The following is a 26,039-nucleotide window of genomic DNA, read 5'->3' on the forward strand; positions in this document are numbered from 1 at the left end:
CTTAAGCCATACTGATTGTTTATTATTTTTTCACCTATAATAAAGTAAGGACTATGTTGTTGAGATACAGAGTATAAGGTTACCTAGTTTTACAGCAGCTCCTGCAAGTACCTTTACATAGTTGCTGAAACGTTATTCTGTGATTTCATACAGTCAATACTCTTTGGTAGACTGTAACAAATACTCCTTTGCTTCTTGTAACAATAGCACATAGCACAGCTGTGCATGATACTGTACTGCTTTGTACCAGGAAAAATAATGATACAAGGTGTAAAATATAGAAGGATCACTGGCTAAGTGCTCAGAACTACTGCAGCTTTTTGCCACTGTTCCCCTGCTTCAGTCTTTTAAACAGCTTTCCAGTAATGAGACTTTATCATTGTAAGAAGCAATTATTCCCCATTACCAACACTGCAATGCAGTTGCTGACTGGTATATCTGGGTTTCATTCATTTCAGAACTATTTTTAAGTACTATATCACATACCTGCAGGCTGTCAGCCACTATTGTGACAAGCTGTACAGCCTACATGATTATTCAGGATTCTAAGAAGGAATATAAATAACAGATTTATTCTTTATCCACAGTGGTACTACCAAACCTGCTGGAAGTGCATGTGTTTTGGTTGCGTGTTTTACTTGGTAAGTTCTAAAAAACATTTGGTAACAATATCTTAAATGTCAAAGCTACTCAAAGAGATTTTAATATGCAAGACCCCTGAGTCTCAGAATCGATAGGAACCATATAGAGAAAATACTGTGGGTTTAGACTTACTGGTGGGAAAGCAGAGTTCCAGGTTGCTGTGTCATCACTGCTTGTACTTATGCTAACATTGCAGTTACCTATCTGTGATGCGCTCAGCCCATGTGAGATCCCAGTACCCTGTAGTTCTTCATTTTGTTGTCTCTTCATGCTAGCCAGCATCTGTAGTTCAGATGAACTCAGCCTACTTGACTGGTAGTTTTTCCAGTCATACTCCTGTGAAATAAAATGGAAAAGTCAACAGTTTAGACAGGATCATGGAACAGAATCTATGAATGAAACAAACACCTTGGAGAATCTCTTGGGGAATCTACAAGAAGCTACAAAACTAAAAGAGAAACAAAATGTTTACTAGAAAATATTAGTTATCAGACTTCTCTTCAGCTATGAAGATGAAGCATATCCACACATAATTACAGGAAGGAAGAACAACACAAACACAGTTACGGACACAGTTTGGATCCAGGGTGTTTAGTGAATTTGCTGTTCCAATGCAATTAAAAACAGAAGACAAAAGCAAGCTTTCAGAAGTTCAGAAATCCAGCAGCTAAAATTGCTTAAGCATTAAATGCAAATCTTGAAATAAACCCAATCACACAGTTATCACAGTATCATAAACACCATCAACATAACATTCAGTTATTTGTGAAGCACAGCATAAAATTTCTCTGGAAAGTTACATGTCAGCACTAAATCTTAAGTTATTTTGGTAACTTGCTTGTGAATAGATTTTTAAATAAACATCACTGTATTTTCATTTGTCTTTGTACTCATTGATTGACTTGTTAATGTAACTCTAATTGTATCAAACTTGATCCACAGGCCAAAAGCTAAAAAAATACATGAAGTGTTTTGGAGTTTGTACTCACAGCTCACACAAAACCTCATGATAAGATTGTTTAAGTTCACCCAACCTGCTGTGGCAACATCTTTGTACAAAGAACTCCTTCTTTAAGAAGATCTTTCCCTTCTTTAAAGGGCCTACATAGATTGCTGTTTCACAAAGAAACAGGTCTAATACTCAGGGCCTCTAGTTTTGGTTCTGAATGGAACTGCAAAGTATTTCTGCTTGAAAAGTGAATCCAAGTAGGGACCAGGACTTCAGAGGCTTTAGATGACGGGAGTACGGCCAGTGGGCTGCAAGATGCTATGTAAGAGTATCCCAAAAAGGGACAGTGCTTTGATTCTAGTGAAGAGAACAGTGCTTTTAGACTAGGAGTTTATCATATTCCTGGTAGAAGGGGCAATCTCACAGTCTGTTTTGCTGTGGGGAGGTACAGGGTAACTGAAGACATCAGGAACACACACACGTCAGCCCTGCTAGTGATACGAACATCGCTAGCTTTTCCTGCCATGAAATCCAGCGTGTAACAATTCAGTGTCTTTAGGGGGTACAAAAGTCACCTTACCATCAGAAGACACATTGAAATATCACACGCTAGAATTATTACTACAACTTCCTCTGCTTCCTCCCTATGTATACAAGACACATGTCTCAGTCTTCTGTGTGGCTTGTAATCATGAACTGGTCACACCTGAGACGCAGGAAAACCTGAACTGCAGCTTTATCTTAGGAAGAGAAACAGAACAGCAACTTTCAATACCTTCAGGTTATGACGCCACACAAAACCTGCACTTTTAAAAACACTCAGGAATATATGCAAGTGTTTAATAAAAAATTATATAGGTTCTATTATTCAGCTCCACAAAGGTATGATGTATACAGCCCACAAAAGATGTTACATATTGGACATAGACGTGTTTATTTTAAGGAAATCATGCAGAAAGATATGTATATATCCTAGATTTTCACACGTATTGCTTAGTATTTCACATGCAAAGTGCTCGTGTTCACTAGAAAGGTTGTATGACACAGCTGAAAAAGGAGGTTATATTCAGTGACACACAATACTTTATTCTGTTTTAGGGAGTTCCATGTACCTTAATAAAAACTGTATATTCTGGGAATCAGAAAAGCATTGTTGTCCATCTGACCCCCTTGCCTGCCAGCTTTTTTTGTCCCTGGGATCGGAGCAAAGCCAGACAATGAAGGATAATATATTACTTATTTCCCTTCCAGAAGTTTAACTGGGGATATGCTCATAGATTCATTCACAGCGCTGAACTCCAAGTACAGGGTGTGCAATATGATGTACACTGGAAGGGAATTTTGGATCAAGGACAAATGGAGAAACCCTTCCCTTTTAATAATACACATAATGGCACCATGCAATGAACAGAACCTTGATTTCACCTCAAGATCTAGAATACTTTACCGTGTATTTGCAAAAATAGTTTTAGAATAAAAAAATGTAGAATATTTTTATTTCCTCATGGGTGCCATGAAAGCAATCAACAGCTACTGTCGCAATAGTATGTAGAATAACATTTCCTTTTTTCATTCTAGTTAAGAAATTAAGTACCACTCAGTAAAGACTGCTGCTCAACATTAAGTTTTTGGGAGTAGCAACTCCATCATAGATTTCTGATGTTTCATTCTGACTACCATGATATTAGATTTCGCTTAAAGCCAGCTATTGCAAACAACCAGTCAAAATTAGCACTGAAATAACAAAGTAAACCACCTTTGATGGGAAGTGTGCCTACAAGCTGACAATCAGCAGGTAAATCTATCACATAAAAAAGGATTTATGACTGAAGGGCACTCACATAGAAACAGCTGCATGTGAAAATACGCAAATCTTTGTGAAAAAGACAATAAATTCTTCAGCCTACTACAAACATTTTTGATTTTTTACTATGTATCTCAAATTCTTAAGTCAAATGTCTTTGCAACCATTTTTCCTATGGAATCACCTCAAGTACTCCGAGGCTACTTTTTTGGCCCAGATAAATGGAGTCTGCCACTTTGTACATGGATAGGAAGATGACAGAAGCTGTTAGCACAGCTGTCACCCCTTTTTTACCTCTGGCTTTTGAGGCCCAAGTTTCATTCCCGAATAGTGAGATTATTATTACCATTTTTAATCCTGAATTAATACATGACGTTTTCTCTAGATCCTTTACTGAACATATGTTATTAGCTCAGTTACTATTCGTTATTTGTTCACTTCATATGAAACTTGCTATTTTATATCTGGAAAGTCTGCTTTGCTCCAATATATTAGCACTCTACCAGATCTACAGCTACTATAACTGTTACTGATCTTACTGAAGATGCTGATTTCCTGTTGATTTTGCTATAGAGAAATCTTCTGCATTTATTTGATTATTATAAGAGAAGCTTTTGGCTTATCTTTCTTGCTTCATATAAGAAGCATTTGGCATGCAGTCATTAAACCGACAGCATGAACTAGGGCTGTGCAGAATAAAAGCACTAAGGATAGAAAGAACATTTTTCTTATTCTGTTTTTGATACAGCCAAAACATTGCCCAAACCTGCTGTCTTTTCCTTTATGTCTATGAAGAAAGATGCACAGATTTTTGGAATTTTTACAAAACAATTCAAAACATTTGCTGTTTTTTCCCCCTCCAGCTTATTTCAGATTGTCAATCTCTCTTTCTTTTTTTTTTCCTCTCTTGTAATGGTCTCACTCCAGAAATACCATACTCAGAAAGGAGAATAGATGTCATGACAATTTTCTGTGCTAACCATCCTGTACAATAAACTCCTTGTAATAATGGAGAAATAGTTTGGACTACTTGTTCTGTAGCTTCAGATGACTATTACAAAAAAGCCTCTTCACAAATTTTATATTGTCTTAGCCACTTCCCAAAGAGAGAATTTGGTAGCTAAATTTGAAATTAAGTTCACTTTGTAATTGAGGAGAAACTTCTGATGTAAGAAGTAATTTTGCAATACTCAAATTTGTCTAAAATTAGTATTTCATTTAGTAATTAAAAGCTTATCTAGCTTTTTGTATATCCTTCCTTATCATAAAGTATTTTTATTAAGCGCTTAAAACTTTTGCTAGATTGACAAAACCTGTTGTTTAAGAGATTTTTTTTATATATATATATAATGACATTTGCATTCTTCTAGGTTCAAATGATTTATTCAGAATTGTTTGAATGTAGTTATACGTGCGGAAAACTTTAATTACCAGCTATCTACATGCTTGCAATATTACCCAGAGGGCTGTACTTCTTTCTTAATTAAAAATATTTGAACTTAATAATAGAGAACTCTATTAAAACATGAATAAAACATTGCAAGCAACCAGGTCCTTAAAGTGTATTAAGTAGTTAGCAAATTGATTGCAGGAAGAGTTGGTTAAGCATTTTTTTTCTTTACCAGTCCTCCGTATGAGCAGATTAGAAGAGACTACTTCTCTGTAAACTCTAATACCCTTTCATGCAAAGCTATTCTTTTCATACGTAAGTCTTAAAACAATGAATGGTGTTTCAAAACAGAAATAAAATAATTACATGCCCACAGCCAACAAAAAAAATCTAGTATTGTCTCGCTGTAGTTAACAATATTATGTATCAGCACTTCTTTTCTTGAAACTTGTGGGGACTTACAATACAAGTTTCTTCCTGCAGAACTGCTCCATAAGATACAAAAAAGCTTTATGTATATGTCAGAGGTCAGAAAAAAGCCATATTCAAATAGCTTATTATATTAATTTCAAAATAATTGGAAACATTCTTAAAAAAAACTAATAAAAATAGGTATTTGACTTTATTCTGATATGTGCTACTTATAATACAAAAATCCGTAATATAAAGTAAGTGCTCACCTAACATACTTTCTAATATAAACAACCACTATTTGAAAGACAGTCAGTGGCACTCAAATTTGGCTTAAAATTTTAAGTGTGGTCTAGAACAAAAAGAAGTATCAAAGAATTCCAAGGAAAGGGTTATGGATGGGAAAACTTTATTACTTGGTCAAATCAAGTATAAAAGCTAAATCTGCCAGATACTTTCATTTATATTTTGTAACAATAAAACAAAGTCTGCAACTCTTGAGTTTCTACACATTGATAATAGGCTTTGTCCTTGCAAAAAATACAAGCAGCAAATTACATGTGCAGTACATTTACAGCTACAAGTGCTGTATGGTAATAACCCTACTGTCTAATTTAGTAATCAACTATTTATCAAGCAGAGGAAACATGATAGCTCTTTTCCTTCATCTTTTAAAATAAAATACCACAAAGTTGTTGTAAAATATATTGAACACTTAAAAAATTTAATCGTAAACCAGCTAGGTAGTCTACATTTAGCTATGTTCTACAGGATAAAGTTGATCACTGCATTAAACACTGATTTTTTTCAGAAAACATCGGTCTGTGGACTAAATACCATAAACCTCCTTGGCCTGTAGAAAAGACAATTGTGGGGGAATACAATACATAGCCTTCAAATAGTGGCATAGGTGAGAACGATAATTAAGAAAAAAAAATTATGTATTGTTTCTTACAACAAACAAAAGAATGAGAAAGCACCAGGAATGAGACAGTGCACTGAATAAAAGGAGATAATGTATTATTTTCCCCCGAAGAATAGTTAATCTCTGAAATTCACCATCACAAGGCAAAAGCCATATAGATACAAGAAGCAACTACACACATCTGTAGAAAAGAATTCCACCACCAGTTATTCACCACAAAGACAACACCTTTCAGGGATGACATTGCTAAGCTACGACCACTGGCAGGAAGCCTGCAGGGCATGCTGGTGAGGTATCACTGGATGCTTCCTCTGTCCTTGCACTGTTTTTTCCCCAGCCACCTACAACTGATGGCTGCTGGACAGAACATTATGGCTATGTAAGTCTTTGATCATAAGATCATAGTAAGATAATAAGATCATAAGATCATGGCTATGTATCTATGATGTTTGAAAAATAGATCTCTGAAGCCTGAGGAAGATGTTTAGCCTGTTCCACTCTCAGATGCTCAGGAATAAATCTAATCTACTCATAACACATTTAGAGAAGAGGTCACATGTTAAAAGATATGGATCTGCAGTAATTGTAAGTCCAAAAAAATTCTATCCAAAACCATGGAACGGTAACATACTGTCTCATTTGTGATTTACAGAATACAGCTGATTCTTAAGCTCCAATTCCTGATTCAAAGTACAATTCAAAGCACATCATTATAAATGGAAAAGACAGGAATTAGCTATTAGGAAATATTTAAGAACATAATTAGCTTCAGACAAACTTCTTTGAATTACTGCATGTTTTCATATGGAGAACACAGGAAGAAAAAAGTAGGAATCAAATACCACTGTGGTGAATATAACAATTCCTTTAGTAGCCTGGCAATTTAGCCTCTGACACAGCCTTACTGCTGGCCCTCAATCACATAGTTTATTATTTTTCAGGGCTGTCGCAGAGAGATTATGAAGTACCTAGATTAAAGCTCTTTACAAGGTCACTCATTAATATATCAGTTGAAAGTATCTCTATTTTCCTTTATAATATTTCAGCCCAAAACTATTTTATAACTCATATTTCCAAAGTCTGAGTTGCTCAATGACACCTCTTTTCATCTATAAACCTCTGCGATTTCTGTTTTATTTGGAGTACTATTTTGTGTGTCACAAAAAACTACAAAATCAACTTTCAACAGATGGAGCTCAGTAAATACTGTCCTGATGAAACCAGAATATATTTGCATGAAAAACGTTATTATTTCTTACTTCATACGGATATATCTAATATAGCTTCTCTATACAATCTAATAGTTTTATTTCAAAGTAAAAATCACTTACAGAAGTCTGTGTTGTCAGACATGAGCTTTCTCTTGAGATTTTCTTGAAAGACTTTTTACTGATGGATCTTTTTAATTGACCAGAAGCTCCTTCATATCTTTCAGTTTTTTCAGATTGATTTGGAATTACTTTAAAGAATTCAGATTTACTTCCAGTTGGAGAAAGAGAAAGGGTAGGCTTTAAGCTTCTCTGAGAGCTAATAGAATCTGTTTTTCTCACAGTGGAACTCTTTGGTTTTGGTAAGATGGTGTCTTCAAGGTTTTGTTTGCCGTGTCCCTTATTCTTCCAGTATTCGTTTCTCCATGACATGCTCTGTAATGGGATCTCTTTAAGAACTGCTGAATCAGATGTTCCTTGCCTGCTGTGGCTGATCTCAAGGTTTTCAGTACCCTGGATTAATTCATTGCTGTCATCCTAAATTTAGGAAATAAAGCAAAAGTGATTCCCTCTGAGCATCACACAATACAGTTCTACATAACCTTAAAATTTCAAAATGGTTCTTTAATCTCTGCTGCCTAACTCTAAACTTGCAAGGTTTCTGAAAACCTGTTGCCCTTCCTGGCAACTTCATTGAGTATACCATAAACATATTCTTAAATCTCAAATAAAAAAAGCAAGCAAAAAGTCCGTGACAGCGATGTCTTCCCATTGAATTATTAATATCCCATACTTTCACATCACATCTCCAACTTAAGCATAGAGGAACAAGTCCTGCCAGATCACTTCTCTCACCTCTGGTAATATCATTCAATATCATACTCAGTACTATCTGAATATAATTTAAGAATTTTGGAGGTTCATTTGTTAACTTTATGTTCATATTTCTAACAATGTCTCTGCAAAATACCCCATGATTCAAGCGTTCATTCAGCCCATCTCAACAACAAACAGCAAATCTGAACACATGGAAGAAATAATAATGGGGAAGCACATCTCGTGTTTGCCTCAACATTCTTATTGTCAAAGAAGAAAGGATGAGAGAGGCCTCATCTTCATCTCATCATGCTGGTCCTCTGCCGTATGTGACCACATTGGACCTAAGGCAGGATCTATTGTAAGATTCGGTAAGACACTGAGTTACCATCTTCATCATGCCTCTCACAGAGCGGTCCTCAAGGTGCAGTCCTACTGCAAATGAAAGCGATCCGAGTTTGTTACTGACTGCACTGAGTCCAGGACTGGATTACACAGAATGAAATGCACATTCCAGAAATAATACTTCAATTTTATTCATGATACACATTTTAGAAATTTATAGTTCTAGTCCCACACTTAGTAATTTCCTTGAAACACAAATCTGTATTTCCCTTTTTTTAATGGATTATTATTTGCCGTAAGTGATCTTAAAATCTGTGCTGGAAACCCATATTAAGTTAGGTTAAACTAAGATGAAAGATTGCTAAAGAAAACACTGTATTCCCCCCCCCCCCCCCCCCAGCCATTAGAGATGAAAGAGTAACTGATTTATCTGAAGCTTACAATTTATCTGAAGCTTACATTCCTCCCACCCTTCCATCTCTGTTCAGCCGTACAGATTTAGGTTCTAGAATAATTTGTTAAATACCAAATCGTGAAATGGTGCCGCGAACATCAATAAAGTTTGCTTGATTAACTGTAGTGCAGCATATGTAAACCGAAGATGAGAATGATTTTTCTGAAGAATGAGCACTTCCACTGACGTATTGTATTCCTTGAAAGAACATGCAGATGGGCAGTTCTGGATACATAAAGCTGATTGCTCTTACTGGGTTGTAATTTTAAGACCATCACTGTAAATAACTTTAGAGGGCCACCTACTAGGAGCAGATGGGACATAGTCCCTTTGTACACCGAGCTTTAATGCTATCAGACATATCAGAGTGAAATTACCTATCATGTAAGGGTACATTACCTTATTTAATTTTATTCCTTTATTCTTTGAATTGCATAAAGACAGAAAGATTCTCAATTCCTTTATTGAAGGCTTCAGCGATGAACTTGATTGTTACATTTAAATCAGCATTTTCGACAGCACTATGTGGTCATACCTGCCACAGGCACAACACTTGCCATCAGCAGGAGTTCTTGGTTTTGCTCTGGGTTTGACAGAATCCATAAATGCTGCCATGAGAAGTTTAATTATACAAAGTCTCTAAAAGAAATCTGAGCTGAAAGCGTGGACGTTGATATAATTACAAAACAAGTCACTTCATGGAGAATAGTTCCAAAAGACGCAACTATTTTAATCCTTTACTTATTATTTGACTCTGATAATTGAATAACAGCACCGAATTACTTCAGTGACTAATTAGTAACCACTAAAAGGAATTTATAAATACTTGCTGTTTTCAGTTTGCAAGCTGAAATATTTCCTCCCCAAAAGCCAAAAGTTAAGCAAACCATAAAATTCTAGCACAGTTAATGTGCATATCTTATGGCTCTCAGTATATGCAACATAGAGTCAATGTTCACTTATTTGAATTTATTCTGATGCAGAACCTGTCTCTCGTATTTTACAATCGAGTAAATATTTTTGGTGGCTACTACTGATTTTCCATGGATTTAGTAAAAAGGTACACAATTCTCCTTTGCAGCTCCACTGACTTCAAATGTAGACTAGGATGAAACTGGGATTTAGCCCCTTAAACTGTGATCTTTAATTCATGATGCAGTGACATAAAAAATCCCAAAGAAAACTTTTGGAAATTTTGGACTTTTTACCAGTCCGAGACATTTAAACTACAAAGATATATATATATTTTTTTTAATTAAAACTACGTCTTACTTGTATTTTCCAGGAGAAAGGCAATTATGTTCACATGCGATTACTTAAACTGTAGGTTGAGACACCCATCTTATTTGATACAGCTCAAGAGCATGTACACATCCATGTGTTATACACAAAAATAATCTATTTGAATTTCAGTGAAAGCTGTAATACAACGATCATGAGAAACAATAATAGTGTGAAACCCTGTAACAATGTAGTTATTTCAGCATGTAAGATTAACATGTAATTTTAAAAAGTACTGCAAGATTCAGCATAACTTAGTCAAATAAATATTTTGTCAAATATGTGAAGTGGAAAACATGTTATGGCTGGGCTAAAGAATTTTGGTAATTTTGCAAAGATACCTTAAACTGTGCTACAGTGGATACTATTAAGTTAGCAGTCTTATGTTCAGCTATCACAGCTTTTCCAGGATCCTCTTTTCTGTATTTTCAGTACGTGAAATAAAACTGTTTTCTAGTTTACTTCAATAATGCAAAGTAGAGCAATCTGAATATTAAATGTGTATCCAGACTATCAGTATAAAGCTGACTTCAAGAAGCAATACAGAATGTACCTGTAGAAGGAAGAGGATGAATACGGGCAAAATGTGACTGCTAAGTAATTTGTTGGTTCAGTGACTTCTTTCACATTGAAAGAAAGGCTTAACTATGAATTACTAAGGTAGTAGATGGAGAAAAAAACTTCCTGATAATTTGTTAGCATGCTGTAAATTTGTTTATTATATCTTCTAGCTTTGTAAGTCCAATGCATCTCCAGCTGCAGTGCTGATACTATTTAGTGCAGTTTGCATCCAAAGATAATGAATGGAACAAAGGCTGTTCCCTAGCACACTCTGGGTTGAAGAAATGTTTATAGTTTATATAATACCTTAAATCTTTTTAAAGAAGATGGGCATCCTCTATCAAGTCACTCTTGCACCTCTAGAATGGCCGTTAATGTTGTGCCTCAATGTTCTGCTGCTGCAAAAGCAGGAGTACTTGGCTACTGGTTTCTTTCTCTTTCTGTACTTGACACTGGATCCCTGTGGGATCCATGTAGGATGATGGCACAGAAGGTTAGTTATTTTCCTCAATAAAAGCTTAAGTACCAGCAAAATTTAATGATTAATTTCACTTTTGATTAATTTATATAAATTTGTCTTGCTTTATAGTTCATCAGCTAAGTATGCACTGTGTTTTGAAAGAGACTTTTATTTTTACTCACTTAGCACAGCACAGCCTTTACCATTTGTTCAGAACTTTTCGTTTGGCATTTTTACACTGCTTTGGAGACGTATCTTTCACAAATATCCCTCTCCCTGCCACCTCTGCTTCCGCTCTGCCCCCCCCCCGCCCAAAAAAAAAAAAAAAAAAAAGGCAATCAAATTGGAAACTTCTGAAATTGACTAAATGACAGTGCTAGAAAGTTTCCATAATTCTTATGTTATGGAAATATTTCCTTAATTTCTACAGTAACCTCTCTGGCTTTTCATGAGCATAACAGACAAAGAAATTCTTTGTAATCCCAACAATTTTACATCTTCAGAGGTGCATCCCATATAGCACTGCTCATGAACTATTAGCCTGACAAAACCTGATTTAATTCTGAAATTCTGGAACTTTGTATGAAATAACAAAGTCTTAAGGTTTTAAGTTAATAAATAATAGGACTCCCCCCACAATTACAGAAAAAAAAGTGAGAAAATCTTTATTTCTTATAATTAGCATTGGCAATTTGGTTTCTCAGAAATAGAGAATATAGAGCAGTATCTGATATTTTGCTGTTATGTAACTTGGTTGCATTTTCTCATCTATGAGCAACAGATTAGAATGCTAAGAAACATATAATTAAAAATGAAATACTCTAGAATGCTCATAAAGGTAGTGACTTTCAGCAGTTACTGTAATGACACAATGCAAGTATTCATTGCATTGACAATTTGTTGAATTTCTATATAGTATCAGCTGAAACATTTGTTAAAAAAAATGTATTTCTTTTCTTTCATTAATTTTATTGCTGAAAGATTTCCACACTGCAAAAGAATTAAAGTTGGTGATGCTGACACAGCTCAGACAGGATATAAAGCAGAAATACCAATCATCAAGTGATGTTAAAAAGCCAAGATTTCTTAATTCATTTCTGACAATGTTGGTGAGCAAATCAGTCCCTGCTCACAGTCTTAAAAGGCACAATGAAGCCTTATTTACTGCACTCTTGCTCCACCATAAAAGACTTACATCTCACTCAAATATATGATGAAGGCTTTCCTAAAATCTTTTTTGTTGTAATGATGCACAATACTCACATCTCTGTTAGCACAGGGGCTGACAGAGAGGTTTCTTTTGTCCGCTTGTTTCAGAGGGTACACCTGCACTTTCACTCCTATATCCAGTTATACACAGCAACCTGACAAAGACAAATCTACCTGTAGGTACATGGGGAAAAGATGATTTATCCCCTCTGTCTAGCTTGAAGACAGAATCTCATCCTAGGAGTTTTAGGATGAAGACTACTTTATCAAGAATTACATGTACAAAGTAGCTTACCTCTTCACTACTGTCAGTTCCTTGAAAGTTTTCTTCAATCTGGGTTCTCCCATGTACTCCGTTACTGTCTTGCTTCAAATCCAAAGGGAAAATGCAACATTCTGGTGACACATTTGGAGACTTCCCATGAGGAGCTGATCGAGGTCTTGATGAAAATGTGAAAATCTCTTTATTATCCACTTGGTGATCACCTGTTTCACTGCTGTGATGTTCAACAGAAGCGTTCTGTGGTGAGGCTGAATTACAGCAGGCTGATGCCTCAGTAGCTACGAACTGCTCACTCCCATCCAACTGAACCCTCTCAGCGAAACTTTCTGGAAACACCCATTCATCTGAAATGTACAATGTTTATTTTAATGCCAAATACGCCAATTCTATGTTACCCTGCTCACCCTCGTTTCCTCTGGGAGTTGTACAGCAAAACAAGTTTTTCTACCACAGAAACATTCTGTTTACCAGATTTATACAGTTGGAAGAGTGACAAGGATGCAAAGAAAAATATCAGGCTGCTTTCTAAGTGAGGCAAGGTTAATCAAAACATTTCCAGATAAAAGCTCAAAAAATCTGCAGGCTATGATATATGACATACAAGCCTGCAATCTGCCAATTTGAAACTATCTAGCTGTTAAGATTTGAAACTATTCAACTGAAATTAATTCTAGGAAAACGTAATTTTATTACATTTGGCTATTGATCCTTTTCTATAGGCATTTTTGGTGGCTGACATTTAAAAGAAATAATCACACATAGTTGGTGGAAAGTTCGTAATATTACAATCTGCTGCTTCTTTATTGCTGAAATTCTACAGTTCTTTTATGTCCAGAACTTGTGGTTTAAATCTCAATTTCAAACTACAGCTCTGATGAAAAATAGTGTGACATGAAAAATGTATGAAGATATCTGTTTCTCCAAGTTTCCCTGAATACAGGCAGTACTAATCTGCCAATTTTAAAACAAACAATAAACTACAGAAATGGATTTAAAGATTGAGTGCGCCAGATAAACATGAAAAGGCCATTTTTATACTCTTATTGTTAACTTATATTTTACTGTTTGGAATGATGGTATAGAAAAAAATGTCAATTTGATTGATTAAAACCAATCTCAAATAGCATCTGAAAAAAGGAGAACTGCTCAAGTATGCAATACTCCCTTATCTTCATTAAAGGTAGTGTGGTGTGGATTATTCACTAGATCTTGAAACTTTCTGGCTTATAAAACAAAGTTACCACCAACCACACTAAAAAAGCCTCAATAAAAAACGTAATAATAAAGTAGCACTGCAATAATAAAATGCTTGCCATCACAGAAGACAGTAAGTTTACTATGGTATTCTGCTCTTTTTAGTTTTGTTAGAAATTATCATCACTGCAGGCAGATTCAGCAGCTTTGGGGGAAAAAAAAACCCAAAGCCTGAACCACCACAAATGAAGGCATAGGAAAGAAGAATGAGACACCAGGAGAAACAACTACCTTCTTACTCAGTTGCTGTGATTTTTCCAGCTTACTGAAGATAGCTAGTAAAGCTACTGAACTCCAATTAATATCCTGAACAGTAGTTTGTACTAGGAACCAGTGAAAAGTAGGGACTTAACACAGCCTGTATATTCATGGCTTACACCCATTTCAAGTAAACTCTTTTTATATTAGATAATCATGCTGGTTTAAAACAATCTAGTAGATCATTGTCTATTGTACATAAAAACCTCTCTTTTGTACGTTCATAGAAATCTCACCTTGCTTTTAATTAGTAGGACTTGAAAGATGAGCAGGTAATGCATTTATTTTACAAATATTCTGGACTAGTTTTTTCAAAAGCCTCAAGGAATGAGTGAGACTAGTCAAAATTTTAAGAACCAGCTTTCATTTGTGTAAAACCAATGACCTTTTATCCCGATCAATAACTACAAGCTTTTCAAAGGAGGATACTAGAGCAGAATTCTGTCTTTGATCACTCAAGATTGTGTCACACTCTTCTGATAACATTTTTCTTAGTAAGGCAACTGGAATTATATGTGAAAGGCTGTATGTGAATAAAACAACTGAAATCATGACAAACCAGTATTAATCATGAACTCACATTTCACAGTTTTTATGCTTTTACTGTATTTTACTATCTATATCAGCCACATTTTTAAAGTAATCATTTCCCCTATAAAAATAAAATGGAAGAGGGATCTTCTCATTAACTTTTCACATGAAACTGAACACAGTATTAGGATGCTTGAGAACAAAGACTTAGGAACTTTTTTCTTCAACCTGATTCTGTCACCTAACATTATTTAAAAACTCTCTTGCACTAAATCAGTATTTTAAAATACTCAATCATTTGTCCAAAAGTAATCTGGCCCACTAAACCTGAAATTGTTTTGAATATGTTTGGCCCTGGAGATGCTGCCACATCTGGAACTCCAGAAAGTACTGTGCAGAAATGCCACAAAAATGTTGCTTATCCCCAAACTTCAACTGGCTGGACAACTCTCCTGTATGTAAAGACATCTTTTCTGCACCTATTTGGATGCTAAGTCAATTGTTAAGGCAATGATATTAAAATTTTCAACTTGCTGCATATTTTGAAACAAAAACTGTCTTCAAAAGTTACCTAGCTAAGAAATTTTTTTGATTTTCGGCAGCTTTTCCTGTCAGCACTCTGCAGTCTTCTGACCAGCCTGGCACCCACACTTCCACAGTTTAAGCTAGACATAATTTACTAGGTTTCAATGGCAGTGGCTTGACTAAGACCAAGATGTATAACATATACTTCTTTAGTATTCAGAAGGCCTTTTCCCATCATGAAATTACATTTGACATGTATCATGCTGTCTTTGCAGGTTTCAAATATGCACTAATAGCCCAGATCACTGCAATGAGCCCTCTATGGTATGGTTGTACATTTAGTGTAGAAATCGCTTAATGGGAATCTGCTAATTTTTATGTACAAAGAACTGCGAATGAGAGGAGTGGCTTGATTTTTATTCTGGCCTACTGTCTTAATAATAGCCAGCTTCCCTAACTGCAGTCTCACCAGTTCTACCCTCATTCTGGAATGACTTCTAAAGCAGTTGTTGGTTTCATTTGCAGAGGTCATTACAGATAAAATTTTATAATGAATTCTGAAGCAAAAAAAGGTGTTAAAACACTTATGTTTTGAGATTTTAAGTTGATTTTGAATGAACTAAAAAAATATGAAAGAGAAATCATAAGTAACAGTTTTTGCCAAGTGTTTATGAAGGCAAGTAGAAGCTTAAACTCCTGACTTATACTCCTGCCTCTGCCACAGACATCCAAAACCATCTTATGCATCACGTTAGTCACCATTGTAATGTCTTTACCCAGATCAAAAGTACTTCAGAAATATATAGATTTAGTGTCTGTATAATATTTAGCCTGAATATTCTGCTTTTTTAGTCTAAACTTCTCTGTAAAGAACAGCATTAGTTTCCAGAGATGTTGAAGAAATATACTTGGGTTAATAATAAGTTAAACACAAATATTAGTTTGAATACCACAGTATTTATTCTTAATGAAATATGCAGGAGGGAGACAGAAAAGTCTGTAAGGCTTTAAGATGATATTTTATGCTGGCTACAGAGTTCAGCAGCTTCTGTAACCTGTGTATGCATGTTGTTAATAGTCTACAAGTAGAAAGATACAGGGAGTTTTGGACCAAACTAAATCCCATTATCTCTCCACCACAAACTATACTGGATTTTCCTTTTAACTCAGCATTCCCATATCAACTGTAACGAACAACCTGGAGTATTATCTTAGCAAAATATGCAAACTAGTATGTAATCACAACATTGCACAAACAAGGAAATGCAACAATGATCACCTAAACATCTAACTAGTTTTTCTACGCAGTCAAACTTACGCTAAAGCTTCTAATTGCAGCCTAACATTTTAATGAAGGTTTCATAAATAAGATTGATAAACTATAAAGAGTACTCATTTTATTTCCTCCCTTGCTTAAAAACAATTTACCTTGGTAAATACTGCACACCTGCTACAGACAACATGCTGATTTGAGGGTTATAATAAATCTAAAAGATATTATAAATAGCAGTCACTAATGTGTAAGGTAATAATGACAGCCACTTATGAAAGCTCCCCTCCCCTATAAAATTCAAATTAATATTTACTCAAGCTAATGGCCAAACTAGTGCAGTACTGCTCCAAGATCACCACAGGATATGGTTGCACAGGGCGCAAGAGCACTAAATGCCTAACAAGGAGCCAGAAGCCACGTAAGTGTGCACTTACTTGGTGAATGTGGTTTTGTATGTACTATACATCCTATGTATGTCAGGACTATGCTTTCAGCTGAACCAAGCCTGCGGTTGTTCACTATGGGGCAAGATCAGTTGCTGCGCCTTTCCTGACTAGAACATCAGTCCTGAGGTTTATGGGGTTATGATCCCAACAGTGTGCATGAACTGCAGCTACAACACAAGTTATCACAGAAATAATTCTTTTGCTTTTATTAGAACAGTATTTGTGTCTAAAATGTGAATGCAAATGTGAAACAGTTTGGGAAGAAATGGGTAGAAGCATTTTTGTTCTCTCATCTGATAATGTCAGTGTATGTACAGATAATGTACACTTCACTTTCCTTTGTAAATGATTTGTACAGTATTTCATGCAGATGTGTATGTTGAATGGTGTAATTTTATTTAAAGTTATTATGTTCCCAATTTTTTGTTAGCTGTTCCTGCTTTCAAATTTCTCCCCCTTCTCTGCGAACCTTTCCTCAAAGAGTGCCTATCATTCTCTGAGGTCAAATTTATCCAACTTTGGAGAAGTTTGGAACACAGAATAGAAGAGGACTTCCCTTGATGAAGAGGCTGCCTACAGGAAGCTCTTCAACACAGATGAATCCAATACCAAAACCATTAAGTCATCTACGTATAGTTAGACATCTTCATGCACTGAAAAGAAACTGGAATCTGCAAACTGAACTACCGGTGCCAAGCAATCAAAATATGGAAAAAAAATATTTTGGTATTCTAGCTGAAGAACAAGTAAGACAGGGATTCCTGCCTCAGAATCTTCAAAATGCGGGTAAATAGGAAGTAATTTAAAAATTCTCCAGAAGGCTCCACCTGCCTTAGTACCCTGCATCTTTTCCAGTCAAATTATGAAACCCATAATAGCAATTATAGATTACTGACATTGTCATAGTATGTGATTGCTTCTAAACATCCCAAAGATTAAACAAAACGGAAATAACTCACAATGTGAAGAAAAAAATATATGGTCAATCTTGAGCAGATTTGAGTAGTCTGCACACTTTACAAGTTAGTGGCTATGCCTTTTAATAGAAAGTAACACTGCTTTTTCATACACACAAGGGCTATTTTCACCATAATAACGTATTTTCCAGACACAGGCAAAGTTGATTGACACTGTACGACAAAAAATATCCACACCTTTTGGCAGATAGCTGTGAAAGGGAAAAAACCCATAAACTAAGGTGTCTTTCTGTAAATAAGAAAGAAAATTCACCACTGAACTTCAAAAACAAACCCAAAAAATGCTGATATTACATGGGTATTGTAACTAACACCCTAAACTCTTACATGGGACAAGTAAAATTTCTCATATATTTGATTTTTGGAGTCTTTAGCGTTAAATTTAATAGTCTGTTAAAGAATTATTTTTAGTTCTTTCCCTTTAATCATGAGAGCATGGAATTTTTCTTTTTTTTATTCATTCACTGCTCTGGTACTCTGCTTAATCCTGCAAATCTTTATCAATGCTCAAAAGCAATTCTGTTGCAGGGTGTTTGATTTCCATAATCCCCCACAACACAGACATTTATATTTTATGTGAACTGCTTCTGGGTCCTTTGAAATTTACAACAGATAGTCCCTCACACTACTGAGATGCAAAATAACATAAAATGAGCACCATACCACTGGTTATCTCCCATGTGTATTTGGCTGCATTTTTTAGAGATAATCTTCTATGACTGTTCTTGTCTGATGACGGTCCTTGTGAGGCGAGTTGAAAATCTGCTCTTCCATTCTCAGAGGTTTTCTGAGTCTGAACTGCACGGTCTGAAATACAACCCAAAAGCTTATGAAATGCTTGTGAAAACTCATATTGTGTGCTTTCCTTACTTGAGGCATGGAAAAACTGCATATGGAGCATTGTCCTTGGATACAAACATCTTCCAAACAGCACAGGAATCTTGTAGGGCAGCAGGAATATGATAGTTAAAAGAAAATAAAAAATTAACACTAGGTATTGAAGAAGGGCAAACCACAGAAGTTATAAAAAACAGGCTTGCAAAAGTCTGAAAAATAATAAAAAAACACTACAGTAGTCCAGTTATATATACAGCATGAGGGAAAGAGGAATATGTGTATAACCTGTGGCTACTGCCAGCAGGTGGTGATCCCTGGCTCAAACACACACATTACAAATACCTGTGGAGAGAATGAGCATTTATTCAAGGTCATGCAGGAGAACAAGCCATGATTTAATATAAATGTCTTCCATAATTAAAAGGTAAATAAAGGGCTAGAAAAAGAGAGAATGAAGTCTTATATTCTGAAGTCAGAATGATGCAAAAATTTTGACAGTTTGTGAACTCTACATATTCTTGTTTGCTTTATGCTCTTACCATTTTGACATACATCTTTAGTTACTTGGTGAGTATTTCTTTTGCATCCTTGATCTAAAGAATCGTTGCATGGTGTGAATGATAGCTCCAATCTCTCAATGTCTTCTTGACATTCAGCTCCCTTTCCTGAACTTTGAAGTTGGCATGATCTACTACTTTTGCTACCCCAGGTCTTCGTTACCTTGAAAGACATTATTTCCTTAACGAAAAACAAAACCAACAATAACAGCTTTCAAAATACCCAAAGGTAAAGACACATTTTGATTTAAGCTTATTTTTCAAATACATGTTTTCAAATTTTTTTTTTCTTTTTCTTAAAAATCCTTTAATTTAATTTAAAAATCTTTTCAGGAAACTTTACAGTTCACAGGTACAGTTCTGGGTAGTATCTTCAATATTTAGTGTCTAGTAACAGGCAGGATTTTTTCACTGAGTGAAAGGATAACAAAGCAAAGAAAAAGGCAAAAAAAAATAAATTTCATGATCTGGATAAAAAGACAGTGAAACCTGTGGCTATTCTAGACCTCAGAAGGAGTCCTTTCCTCTTCGGAGAAAGGAATCTCATTCTATGTCTAGCTTTCAACTGACTTTCTACAGAAGAGTCTACTTCCTTAGGCTGAATCCTTTATTCATGGTGTTTGTAGTCCCGACCAGATTCCTAAAGCCTGCATATTGTGTGCTGGCTGTTTGCCCTGGCACTGCGATTGACTGACAGCAGCACATGAGTTACTGTATGGCTGACCATCGTCCTCCTGGAGCATAGGGTGGTGCAGTTTCTGCTCTGCATCATAGCTCTCACCATAAGGAAAAATATTTACACACACACACAATTTCAGCAGTCTAGAAGAAGAAATTCAGAAAAAAAAGAATGGTAAGAAATCATGGATTAATTTCAGTAGTAAGAGACGTCTGTAAGCCTAATGCTGAAATTAGATCAGCCTGCTCCAGCCAAGTTGTTACCTTTGAAGTATTGAAATTCCACAATCTCCCTGTAACCTTGTTCTAGTACTGAATGACTTGACTTCATCGTTACACCCAGCCAGAGCTTCCTTGCAACTCGGGCCTGCTGCCTCTTGTCCTTTCACTGCACCTCTTAGAAGACTGGGCCTGTCTTCTCTACAGCCCTGCACTACTTGAAAAGAGCAACTAGATTCTCCCTCAGCCTTCTCTTCTGCAGGCTGAACAAACCCTGCCACGCTGCAGCCACCCAACCATTCTCCTTGCCGTCCACTGGGCATCCACAACCACGCACAGCAGTCCGGACACAGCCTCACATCAGTTCTGGAAAAAAGCTTAAGTGTGACTCTGCTTGTCAGCCTCCTCCTCTGCGGCAGTGCTGGCAGTTTTGTTGTAATTTAAGCCTTCTTACCTCGCCAGGTGCCCTTGTACCTACTCTTCTGTTTGAAGACGGAGGTGGCCCAAGGATCTTCGAACCAAACGCAATATGTGATACATCCTGAGTTTTATTGCTGCATGTATTGCCTTGCCCTCTATTAACCAAGTTACCTGTAAATAAAAATAATAGTTTAAAAAACATATTACAGTACATACAAAGAATAAAGATTAGTAATTTTTTCATATCGACAGAAATGAACAGTGAATACTAAACATACACAAAAATTATGTTCCTTTATAGCACAGTCCCAAGAAACATGCAGGAATAGCAAATGCACATTTTATAAAAGTGTGTCAACATACAAGCAAGAAACTTTTGGTCTATTATATAGACATATTCTAATCTCCTTGGTTTAAAGATTTATTTAAAAAGGGGCTCTTTATAAACAGAAAAAAAGAATGGTCTGAATGATTTCTTTAGAACTTCAATGAAAATTTAACTTCTGACAGGAAGAAATCCCCCCTCTAATTAATAAGTAACAGTATAAATAAATAAAAGCACAAGAAAACTGATACAAGACTGTCAAGGTGTAACTCACAGCTCAGAGAAGAACTATTTACATTTAGTTTGCTTCTTGAAATTACCGAATCTACTGTGTTATAGCAGGGCTGAGCTCTAATATTGCAAACATACTCTATTCCTGTTAAAATATTCTACCCCTTTCATTATGATTTTTTTAATTGCTTAAAATGTAGATATGTTTTTGTAATTCTTTTCAAGCACAGAAAATGCCAAGCAGTCTGCAAGACAAACAAAAAGTATACATCAAATGCAGATGAATATTCTGAAAAAAATTTTAAAAGGGAAGAACAGTAAAATGGTTATGTCTTAATTTTATCACCAGAGTTGAAGCACTGCATGTGGTATCTATTTTCCTCTTTTTTAATTCTCCAAGAGAGATTTAATTCTCCTTTCAGAGATGATAAACCAGGGTATATTCACATTAATTTATAGTTAAAATTTACAATGTTCAAAGATTTTTTCTTGCTGCAACTTCAGTGTTAAATCACTATCTCACTTCAGAGATCTGACACCTTCATAAAGCAATAAAGTAGAAAAAAAACATTTTCTCAATTCTTCTAAGCATTTTTCATAGAATCATTTAATCTTATTTCAAGATCAGCTTTATTTCCACTGTCATCAAGGAAATGAAAAAAAGACCATGCATCAAATATCACAATGTACTGTACTAATAAGCACAAAAGAAGCCACTTTCTGCATTACCTTCTTCCCCTTTTCCTGATGTGACATTTGGTTGCTTACTAACAGCTGCCATTTCACAAGATTAGATGACCTGTCTTGGTTTAATATCAATTTCTTTAATTTGCTGACTACCTTGGGATGTTGTTAGCTCCAATTGTAAAAGCAGATTTGCATGAAACTCTTTACTAACACATTAATTGACTGCAATTAATTACCTACATCTACACATAACAGTGTGTGATGGCATAATGAAATAATATGTGTAATTAAAATTGGATGATACTTAATATAATTTGGGCTTTTGATTATCAAATAAACAAAAAGTTTAGTGGATAAAAATAACGTTTTCTTATTAAAATGTAGTTAAACATACCAAAGTTTCCATTTTCAAGAAGACCAGCTTCTGAAATGTGAAAAGTATGTCTGGAAGAACACATGCCATGTTCATAAGATGTGATTAAAAATAAAGATCAAACTTTAAACTGAAGTAATTTAATTTTAATGCAGGTCAGGGGCATTATCATTAATTATTTTACTATATATACCTAAGGGCTATATATCTTTGTAGTCCAGACAGTAAAACCCGAGTCATGCTTTAAATGAACATTCATCTTTCTGTTTAGATATATCATACACATTATTTTACTTTTTTAAGTTTTACAGTCCCTCGTATTTTGACAATCCAGCCAAGATACATTGGTTTTTGAAAACAGTCACACAGAAACTGAATTCCAGAGTTTCCTCTGCTATTTCAAAAAGAAATTTATAATCAAACTTCAAAACAGAACTTTGGCTCGACTACTTGTAGGGTAATAATACTCTAAAATACTATTTTCCTTTTAATACCACAAAAAACAATACTTGCATGTGGAAAAGGCTGAATGTAATTTAGATAAATAAATGTATGAAGGGTCTTACTCTAAGGAAAAAATTTACCCCCTCCATTTCAGCTGCTGTAGGAAAAAAGCTGCCTTTACTAATGAGGTATATCAAGAGACAACAAAAGTTAACAACTTGGAAAAAGCGTCAGCATGGTAGCTTTAGTGTGGATGATAAAATCTTTATGAGTTGTTTTTCTCATATTCTTGTAAAAGCAGAAGAAAATAAGTTTATAAAGTATTTTCTTAAACCTTTCAAATTATCAAGGTTGTTCTCAAAGAAATACTTATTTCAAAGTTTATTTTTCTTTAGTTTCATGAGATGCTACACCTTAAATACTATTGTTGAATGTCATAGTCGTGTCTTGCATAGTACTGAACTTCACCAGTAGTTATCATTCCCTGTAATTTATCTTACTCTTTTGGTCAATACTTTGCACATGTATTTCCAGAGCATTTTATTAGAAATGGTGGAAATGAGTATTCACTGAACTCAAACACTAAAGATGAGAATCCTCAAGACTGAGAAAGTACTAAAACCAGTGGAATAAAAATGTATCTTCCTTACCTACAGCACCACTTCTAACATTGCCTACACTGATGAAGATGCATTGGAAATGGATTCTTTTATGTAATTTGCTTGTTCAGATGCACTTCTAAGCTACTTCAGACCTACTTCCTTCTCAAAAAACGTTCTACTGCCCTGTTTTAGTATAATGTATCAATGACTCATAAAAGGTGATACAGAGTAGGGGGAAAATGAAAAACTTCAGTAAGACACTGTGATTATTATATGGGCCAAATGAAAGGTTTAGTCTTGTGTCTTGTACAGAAGCCAATAATACCATAACAAAAGAGCGAAGAGGATGCCTGTAGAGAGAGATTTCACCTGTGTATTTTTCTAAGCTTTAGCAGCAAGAAGTTTATGTACTTCTCAAGTTTAAGCTGAAAATAACAATCAACTCAACGTTTTAAAAGGGGCAAAATTATCACTTCTCCATGAAAGACATAAACCAGAGCCTACAAAATATTCTCATTTTAAAAGCCATTATCACCCTCTTTTTTAAGAAGTGCTTGCACATATTCCAGGATGTTTACTGTCGCAAATGGATTTACTGAATAACTCTACTAAAAAAAAAAAAAAAAAAAAGAGTACAGATTAGTTATGTGCAACTGGATTTACAAAAACAGTAATAACCTGGGAATGAGGAAATTCTATTTTTAATATGTTTAGAATTCTAACCAATGAAATGCACTACTAGTGAAAAATACGGGGGTTTTCTGCACTGATTTATTTCCTCATTGGAAATGTAGCTGACATCTTCAAAACCCCAAAACTGATCCAAAACTCCCTGATTTTGTTCACCCACAAATCCCCCCTGTCAACAGCTGAAAAATTTATTTCATTCTTTACATAGTTACCTTAAGACCACTACTGTTTATGAATAATTTTACAACTACAGAGTTCCATTAATGAACACAATACATGTCTCTTACTCTATTACTGTTATTTAATGATGATCTATTTCATTACAAAGAGATATTCATTATTTTGAATCAAAACATTAAGGACTGTAAAGACATTTGCCTTAGTGAAATTTTGCTACTGACTTTACTGTAGGCAGGAAACAATACACAGTTTTAAAGCAAACCAGCATCTTTAGTAAAAAGCAGTTAATTGTCTAACCCAAGTCTATTTCAGCAATTTCACATTCAAATCTTAGCATTTGCTTCTACAGTTCAGTTTCTACTGATTCTTGGCTTACAAATCTTATGCAGACTGACATGCCAATTTAAATATCAAAACACATGAAGTGCTATTTAGAACAGGCCAATAATCTGTTCAACATCCAGTTTCAAACAATGGCCAAATACAAATGCTTCAGAAATGGCACAAGGTAATTTCAGTAGGGATTTAGGAAACAATCTGCCTTCAATGCAGTTCTTAGAGTAAGGCTGGAAAAACCTAGAAGTGCAAGACTAAAATTTTCCCTTCACATTTTTACAGGTGCTAAGTATGACGACATGTATATTACTCTTACCCTTATAAATTGCCAACCGATTTTGGAATCGTACAAATTTCTTTACTTCACCAGCTTATTGTAACAGTATATTCCACATTTTAATCATAATCACATTTTAAACATGGTATTTTCTTTTATCAGTTTTTAATTTTTAACTGCATCATCACATCACATGATGTCTTGGTTTTGTACCATGAGATAGGAAAAGTAGCTTTTATTGAAATTTCTTTGTATTGTTTTTACTTTATAAAATCCTTTTAGACAATTTTAATGTTTTCAGCATATCTTCATGTGAGAGTGTTTCATTCATGCTGCTTCTCTCTGAATCACTTCTCTGCGTGTAAAATCTGAGATAGTTTAACTGATAATGTATAAAGTATTTTTATAATAATGCAAAACTGATTTAAAGGTTTGATACCTTTTCCATTTCATATGAGTTTAAAATTCCTGCTACCCAGTATCTTAGGTTTTTTTAAATGTAGCTACATATTAATCTGAGAATTCCACTGAGCTATAGCTATGGTGATGATAACTTTCCTTCCTTAAGTCATTTAATTTTGACCCTTTAAAGCTTAACATTCTCCCCCAAGTACAATCCTTTGCATTTTCCAATGCTAGATTTTACACAGTATCACATCACACATTTACCTAGTACAGTGGTCCCTAGCTCATAATTTTTCAACACAGTGGCCACAAGAAATAAAAAGAGTAAACTGAAAGTTTGTTTAGCAAAATGTTTCCTGCGTGTTACCTGCTCCGTAGTTTTTCATTTAAAAGTACATAGGGGATTGCCCACTTTACAAGTTTAAAACTCTCTGAAGTCCCACTCTACCAGCCTAGTATCCGTATCATTTTGCTCCCACATTAACTTTTGAGATTATTCATAACTATAATAAACAATACAGAGCCTAGAACAAAAAACTTTTGAGGTCTCCTGCTGTTAGTCCTCAGCTACAACAAAAAATTAAAATGTGATCCTATGTTTGCTTTCTGCCTCTTATTTTTTATCCAAGTCAATAGTTTGTACCTTGGCACATGACTGCTTAGTTTATTTAATAAATCTCTTCTATGCAATGCTGTGAAAGCCTAAATCATATTTTATTATCTTATATCTTACAGAAACATTCAAGTAACTCCAAGACACCAACAAGACAAGATGT

The 26,039-nt window shown here is 35.0% G+C and overlaps 1 protein-coding gene across 2 annotated transcripts in view; it reads right to left on the minus strand.

Moving 5' to 3' along the window:
• CFAP20DC (CFAP20 domain containing) overlaps window positions 1-26,039 on the minus strand; it is an 84,229-nt gene that overhangs the window by 25,083 nt on the left and 33,107 nt on the right. Inside the window, exons 9-14 of one of the 2 annotated variants that reach the window (XM_037387139.1) lie at window positions 20,748-20,884; window positions 19,379-19,559; window positions 18,666-18,809; window positions 12,751-13,082; window positions 7,453-7,866; window positions 775-978 (exon numbers count right to left, since the gene is read on the minus strand). In XM_037387139.1, coding sequence (XP_037243036.1) covers window positions 775-978; window positions 7,453-7,866; window positions 12,751-13,082; window positions 18,666-18,809; window positions 19,379-19,559; window positions 20,748-20,884 — 1,412 coding nt within the window. Of the gene's footprint in view, window positions 1-774; window positions 979-7,452; window positions 7,867-12,750; window positions 13,083-18,665; window positions 18,810-19,378; window positions 19,578-20,747; window positions 20,885-26,039 lie in introns of both variants that reach the window. The other variant, XM_037387138.1, reaches the window with a different exon arrangement.

This window comes from Falco rusticolus, chromosome 4, assembly GCF_015220075.1.
Source record: "Falco rusticolus isolate bFalRus1 chromosome 4, bFalRus1.pri, whole genome shotgun sequence".
NCBI classification, from domain to species: Eukaryota; Metazoa; Chordata; class Aves; order Falconiformes; family Falconidae; genus Falco; species Falco rusticolus.